This window comes from Nelumbo nucifera, chromosome 2 (genome assembly GCF_055504915.1).
Source record: "Nelumbo nucifera cultivar China Antique chromosome 2, China Antique-T2T, whole genome shotgun sequence".
Lineage (NCBI taxonomy): Eukaryota > Viridiplantae > Streptophyta > Magnoliopsida > Proteales > Nelumbonaceae > Nelumbo > Nelumbo nucifera.
Window position 1 is genome coordinate 67,912,216 of NC_142650.1, and position 7,629 is coordinate 67,919,844.

Below are 7,629 nucleotides of genomic sequence, written 5' to 3' on the forward strand. Positions count from 1 at the left end.
TAAATAATTTGTAACATATTTAATTACTAAATATTTTAAATAATGAAATATTTAACATAACTTTATTTTAAATAGTTTCAATAACGAAACTATGCAATAAAATAACAAATATCTTAAGATAAAAAATCATAACATAATATTCAAATTAATAATAATTTAATATTTTTATAAAATTAATAATGAAATTATGTAATAATAGTATAAACTTTAAAATCTCTCTCTCTCTCTCTCTCTCTCTATATATATATATATATATATACAAAGTGGTCAAGAAATTTTATCCTTTTTTTGTATTTTTTATTTTTTATTCCTTGTCATTTTTTTTAAAGAATCAATGAGATGCACTTTCCCAATAACCTAAATAATCTCTTCTCTTAAAATTTCTCCTAAACTACCTCCCCTAGTTTCTCCAAAATTATCTCTAATTCCTATTTATCCTCTCCCCTACTTTATATATCTAATTATCTATCTAAAGAAAGTTTAATTTAAAAATTTAAGAATTATTTAAATATTTTAACAAAATTATATAATAAATTAAAAATATTTATTAACAACACAAAAAATAATTTTGTACTTTTATAAAATATATCACCAAATTATGTACTAACAATTTAAATTATGTTTTTTTTTTGGATTATCAATTTAAATGCTTTTCAAATATTTAATAATATGTAATAGATTTAAATAAATAAAATTCAAATAACAAAAAAAATTTAAATATTTTATAAATTATTTAAATATTTAAATAACTAAATATTTATCATAATTATATTTTTAATAGTTAAAATAACAAAATTATCTAATAAATAATTTTATATTTTTACAAAATATATTACGAAATTATGTACTAACAATTTAAATTATGTTTTTTTGGATCATCAATTTAAATGTTTTTCAAGCATTTAATAGTATGTCATAGATTTAAATAAATAAAATTCAAATAACAAAATTTTTAAATATTTGTAGATTATTTAAAAATTTAAATAACTAGATATTTATCATAACTAGATTTTAAATAGTCAAAATAACGAAATTATGTAATAAATTTAAAAAATTTCTTTAAAGCAGAAAAATAATTATAGCATAATATTTTAATTTCGTGATGAATTTTGCAAAAATATAAAGTTATTAATAATAGGAATATTATTAAATCTATTATAATTATTTTTCGTGTTTTTAATAATTATTTTAAATTTTATACTATTATTACATAATTTCGTTATTAATTTTGTAAAAATATTAAACTATTATTAATTTGAATATTATGTTATGTCTTTTTTATTTCATTGCATAATTTCGTTATTTTGACTATTTAAAATATAATTATGTTAAATATTTCATTTTTTAGAAATATTTAGTTATTTATATATTTAAATAATATATAAAATATTTAAAAATACTCATTATTGGAATTTACGATATTTAGTTGTTGAAATATTTAAATAATTAAATATTTTTTATTTAATGATTTAGCTATTTTTATATTTTATTATTTAAGACATTTAGTTATTGAAATATTAAAATAATATTTTATTTTTTAATGTTAAATTTCTATTATTTGAATAACATTTAATTTGAGTAATCTAGAAAATCATAATTTATATTATTAGTACTCAATTTCTTAATGAATTTTGTAGAAATATAAGGCTGTTAATAATATGAATATTATTAAATCTATTATAATTATTTTTTTGTGTTTTTAATAAATATTTTAAAATTATCATATAATTTGTTAAAATATTTAAATAATTTTTAATTTTTAATTTAGACTTTCTTTAGATAGATATAGATAAAAAGTGGCAAAGGGGATAAATAGTAATTAGAGATAATTTGGAGAGAATTCTCAAATAGATTAGAAATAAGTTAGGAGATAAATAGAAATTGGAGATTGTTTAGGAGAAAGTAGAGGAGGTAGTTTAGGATAAATTTTAAGAGAAGAAATTGTTTGAAAAGGAGAGACTCATTGATTCTTTAAAAATATGACATAGAATAAAAAAATCAAAAAATCAAAAAAAGAAAAAAATTCCTTGATTGCTTTATTTTAACATATATAAATATATATACGTGAAGGCGTAGTTTATGTATCCACAAAATAAAGAAGAATAAAGGATGCTAATTACGATGCAACTACTTTCACGGTGGTCCTCGTCGTATTGAATAATACCTACATTTTCCCGCGAAAGGGTGCTTTCGTAAATACCTGATAACGAATTCCGTATATATCCATGCCCAAAAGCACACACAAAGTGTGATACCTTCTCGAACCCCAGTGAGTGAGTAGTTCTCCCAGAAGTGTCTAGAATAAAGTTTACAGCCGTCAAATTAAAAATAATCCAACGGCTAATATTCTTTTCTCTCGTTAAAGAAATAGGAAAGAATTCCAGAGTCTTCGTTAGGCGGTCAATACCTAACTTCTAGTTCCAGATGAAGAGGAAATGCGTGCCAATACGCAGAGAGACCAGAGACGGCATCTAGCCGTACATCGGGACCATCTCTTGTACTAGTATGGGAAATGTTCTAGATGTGCGGCTGGATGTCGAGATCTCAGTGTGTACACACACAATTTGCTTTCAACAGATCAGGGCTCGAAGAGCAACATCAACCGTCGATTTGTAAAACAAAAGACGTGGCCCCGTATATATTCACAGCCATCAGTCGTTGCCTCTGTCGCCTTTTTGCGTGCCCGTGGCTCTCAATTCACGAAGCTCCGGCTACCAGCCGATCGCTGGAGTCTTCCCTTCGTTATTAGGGTTTCATCTGCGTTAACGGATAAATCGATCTCAGATCGAGTGGCTCTTTCAAGTTTCAACTACACTGTGAAGCCGTGAGGGTTTTTGACCGGAACTAGGGTTTTGGCTGTGTGAGGTTTGATTGAAAGGTTGGAGTTTGAAGGCTTGATCTGCTGGTTCTGGTCGTTTGATCGCTTGGAGAAAGGAAGGTTTTCTTTTTTTCTGTTGGGATTTTGATATTGAGGGAAGATGTTCGGAAGAGCGCCTAAGAAAAGTGACAATACCAGGTATTATGAGATTCTCGGGGTCTCGAAAAATGCTTCGCAGGAAGACTTGAAGAAGGCTTACAAGAAGGCGGCCATTAAGAATCATCCGGACAAGGGAGGAGATCCTGAGAAGGTACTGTAGTTGTTATGCTCTTTGTGTTGTTGGTCATTCTTCAGTTTCTGATGTTGCGTTATGGAAGTTCTGTTCTCTTGTTTCTTATTATTTTATTGCGAAGTTTGAAAATTTCCTGAATTTTGCTCTGATAGGAATGGTCTAGGTGGGTTTGGATCGCATTGTTATTTGTTCGATTTTGGTCAATTGTAACAACGTTTCTGAAAGGAATCTGTTCTTTTAATTGCTTTAGGGGGATGATATGAACATATTACGGGTGATTTGTTGTTGAATTGTAGATTGATCCGCGGTCTGTTAGGTTGGGGTAGGTGGGTGATTGAGTGGGTGTTGGGTTTAATCATCTCATCCAGTCAATGGGCTTTGAACTTCCTGTTTACAAGGTGATCACAACAATTTGGTATTTTGGATGCCTTCTTCTGCAGTAATACCTACGAAGGTGTTCGTTTAGGTTTAGGTTTGTCGGGTCCTTTTGCTGGGATAGAGATTTATGAGTTTGGCAAATTGGTAATGACCCAGAAAGGTGGTTGATTGCCCGTTCAGGTCTGTTGGGTCTGGGATTTGGGTGGTAGGTTTGGACCCTACTAATGTCTTAGATGTTTTCTAGCCCAGTGTCTGTCTTGTGATGCCTTCTTAACCGGTATATCTTACAGCTGAGGATGTATGAATTGTGGAAAATTTCTTTAGCTTTTGAATGTGGAGGACCTTTTATTATCGACCGATCCCTCTCATTTGCATCTAGCTGCAATTTAATTGGAACACTGAAATTTGAAAGTGTGTGATTCTTTTGATTGCAGTTCAAGGAGTTGGCTCAGGCTTATGAGGTTCTGAGCGACCCGGATAAGCGAGACATATATGATCAATATGGAGAGGACGCTCTCAAGGAAGGAATGAGTGGAGGAGGAGGTGGCCATGATCCATTTGACATCTTCCAGTCCTTCTTTGGTGGCAGCCCATTTGGAGGTTTGGTTTAGTCAGTTCATTGTTTGTTTGTGGGAAATTACTGTTGATTGATTGGCGTATTGTTAAACTCGGGACTGGGAATTGTTTTGTGATGATCAGGTGGTGGTAGCAGCAGGGGACGAAGGCAGAGAAGGGGAGAGGATGTTATCCATCCTCTGAAAGTCTCTTTGGAGGACCTATACATGGGCACATCTAAGAAACTCTCGCTTTCCAGGAACGTGATATGCTCCAAGTGTAAGGGCAAAGGATCAAAATCGGGTGCTTCCATGAAATGCTCTGGTTGTCAAGGATCTGGTATGAAGGTTTCCATCAGGCACCTTGGCCCCTCAATGATTCAGCAGATGCAGCACCCTTGCAATGAGTGCAAAGGAACTGGGGAGACCATCAACGACAAGGACCGGTGCCCACAGTGCAAAGGTGAGAAAGTTGTTCAAGAGAAGAAGGTGCTGGAGGTCATTGTTGACAAGGGTATGCAGAATGGACAGAGAATAACGTTCCAAGGAGAGGCTGATGAGGCGGTATGTAGTAGTACATTGTAGTTAACACTGTTGTTGCCAATGGCACATCTGTTTTGTTGGCCTCTGTAATAGACTCAATTTTGTCTTCAATGGTGTTCTTGTGCAGCCTGACACAATCACAGGGGATATAGTCTTCGTTCTGCAGCAGAAGGAACATCCCAAGTTCAAGAGAAAGGGAGATGATATCTTCTATGAGCACACCTTGTCTCTAACTGAGGCCTTGTGTGGATTCCAGTTTGTACTGACTCACTTGGATAACAGGCAGCTCCTCATTAAATCTAACCCCGGGGAAGTAGTGAAGCCTGGTAAGCTATAGGTTGCATTTTTTCTCTGAGTGCTCGCTCTATCCAGTCTGGGAAAAAAAGTAGAGATGAAGGTGTCGATTATTAATGTCCTTGGTGCTTTTGATATGCAGATCAATTCAAGGCAATCAATGATGAAGGCATGCCAATGTACCAGAAGCCATTCATGAGGGGGAAGCTGTACATTCACTTCACAGTTGAGTTCCCGGACTCATTGACCATGGAGCAGTGCAAGGCGTTGGAGGCCGTGCTCCCACCGAGAACATCCCAGCAGCTGACGGACATGGAGCTGGATGAGTGTGAGGAGACAACACTGCATGATGTCAACATTGAGGAAGAGATGCGGAGGAAGCAAGCTCAAGCCCAAGAGGCCTACGAAGAAGATGAGGATGCTCATGGTGGTGCGCAAAGGGTACAGTGTGCTCAGCAGTGAGGATTTGTCTTCTCCTAGAGAAGACAACTGGAGGTGTCTCTTCAAGGTCGTAATCCGGGATGGGGTTTAAGGTGCTTGTGCCTTCTGTCAAAGAGGGGCAATGCGAGATTATCAACAGCAAATCTAAACTGTGCTGATTCAGTGTGCTTGTTGTTGAAGACGTATGAATGTGGGGAAGTTTTTTAGTGGAAAACATTCTTCTATTTGAACTTACAGTGCTACCTACTAATATTCATAAAAACTGTTCTATCAGGCTGTCATGGTTGGTTTTTCTGCACTATCTGGTTTTATCATCGTAGGCAATTAGATTGTAAACAGCTACCGCCTGTGGTCCTATCCCTTAGGCGTAGTGAAACCATTGTTTTAATCAAAAGGTCATTTACCTCCTGTGGTTTTCAGTTTTCACCCATCTTCTCTATCGATCAATAGCCGTTTGTATTTTCGTCGAGTTGCGTGACTAATAAAATAATGAATACAAGGAAATGGTGAAAAGCATGTAGCTTCTACTAACTAGCAGCTAGCGAAGAGAGCGAAGCTCTGTGAGTAGAAGGATACTATGCAAATCACCATTTACTGCACCACTAAGCGTTATTACTCTTGTTAAACTAAGTTAGATCTAGTTTCCATCTTGAACCGGTAACTTTCTTTTCTAGTTTCTTAGGTATCTTATTTTAGTTGCATCTTAACTTACTGAATACCTTTTTGGTTGTCTGGTTTTATTTTTGAACTAAAAAGAGTTCTATTCTTATTTATTTTTAGCAATAGTCTTTTCTTAATGTCTTATTGAACTTTAGAACATTTATTTGATATAACTAATATCTCGTCTTTCTGTTCTTTGGTTGCCACTTGGTGACAAACGTCTTCTTTCCTAATTATTTTATTTTTTTTTTATTTACAAGATTTTGTAATCATTTTCTATCTCTCAAATTTCTCTTCTTTGTTTTCGCTTATTTCTAGTCCTGTTTTTCCTGCTCCTTGCTTTTCTTCTTCCACTTTTCTTCCTCTTCTGTTCTCAAGTATGGATGACTTAGATGCTTTGAATAAAGCTTTTCAAAACATGCTTCATGCCAATAATATTTCGGGATTGATTTTATTGATAATATGTCTTCATATTCCGAGCTTGAACAAGGTCTTTATACTCTCTCGAACTTAGACCCCAGTCTTCTCCTCATACTTTTTCAAAGAGGTCATTTTAGATTACGTTTCAGATATGAAGAAGATTTTATTCGCATAAGAGATAATGGCCTTTGGATACTTAATGGACATATGGATTGTTCTTAAACCTTTGGTTCCTGGGACACTGCAACATGAATGACAACTGAATCAAATTGAGGTTTGGGTCCAATTTCATGATCTTCCTTACGAAATTCTTTCAGTTGACATAGGTAGACTCATCTTTGAGCGTATAGGCCCTACTCATCATATTATGGTTATTCAAAATTATATTCGAGTTAAGGTCTGCCTTACAATTGATCAGCCTCTTAAAATAGATTCTTTTTGCAGTGCTTTGAACTGGGTAGATTTTAGATATGAAGATCTCCTTTCAACCTGCTATCTCTGTGGCCAAGTTGGCCATCTCTATCGCAAATGCTCACAAAATCATCCCCACGTCACTAGTCAATCGTTTGAGCAATATTTTAACCAGCGATCCATGCATCTCCTTGGCCCTTCTTTTCGTGAGTTTGTTAACATTCCTATTCAACTAGATACTGTAAGACCTCCCCTAATGTCTGCTTCACCTGTTACACCCCTTCCTAACCTTGTCAAACAACTACTCCCACGAATTCAACCTTGGCAAGAATCACCTCTTCCTTTTCTATGTCAGATCCTTCTTTTAGTGTTCTTTCTTCCTTGAGAGTTTCCTTTGAAACCTTTCAGTTAGTACTTTACACCCAGACTACCCTCCCCAAACTGTTGTCTTTGGATACGATGGGAACTTCTTCTAAAGGTAAATGTCCTCGGATAAACCTCTTGCAACACCTTGAGGTTGAAGGCTCTACTGACCTTCCTATTTATGATAGACTTGAGTCTTCCACCCAAAGTAATCAGATTGAGAGAATCCTTTCTATAGTTCATTCTACCCTGGACACTGACAATTATCTGACTAATCAAACCAAGGCTTGCTGACCAAGGAAAATACCTATGTAAGTGCGACATAACCAATTAGTTTCTTTCTTTTATCTTCTTATTTGTTTAGGGCGGTGGTAGCTGCCCCCCTCCCCCCAACAACAACCACAAGACTGCCAATATTGATTATGAGATGGAACTGTTGTGGGGCCGAGTGTCCT

General features: G+C 34.6%; 1 protein-coding gene across 1 annotated transcript; it reads left to right on the forward strand.

Moving 5' to 3' along the window:
• The first annotated feature begins 2,592 nt into the window (after nt 1-2,592).
• LOC104601430 (dnaJ protein homolog) lies at nt 2,593-5,593 on the forward strand. The gene is made up of 5 exons (XM_010264751.3): nt 2,593-3,128; nt 3,923-4,088; nt 4,188-4,606; nt 4,713-4,911; nt 5,022-5,593. Exons 1-5 carry the CDS (start codon nt 2,979-2,981, stop codon nt 5,339-5,341), a joined length of 1,254 nt encoding a protein of 417 aa, XP_010263053.1. The 5' UTR covers nt 2,593-2,978; the 3' UTR covers nt 5,342-5,593.
• The last annotated feature ends 2,036 nt before the right edge of the window (nt 5,594-7,629 follow it).

Bases quoted from the DNA above. Each gene is read 5' to 3' on its own strand.
- LOC104601430 (XM_010264751.3), top strand. From the start codon at position 2,979: ATGTTCGGAAGAGCGCCTAAGAAAAGTGACAATACCAGGTATTATGAG. The intron at 4,607-4,712 runs GTATGTAGTAGT...GTTCTTGTGCAG, and splicing joins AAGGAGAGGCTGATGAGGCG to CCTGACACAATCACAGGGGA. The intron at 4,912-5,021 runs GTAAGCTATAGG...TTTGATATGCAG, and splicing joins CGGGGAAGTAGTGAAGCCTG to ATCAATTCAAGGCAATCAAT.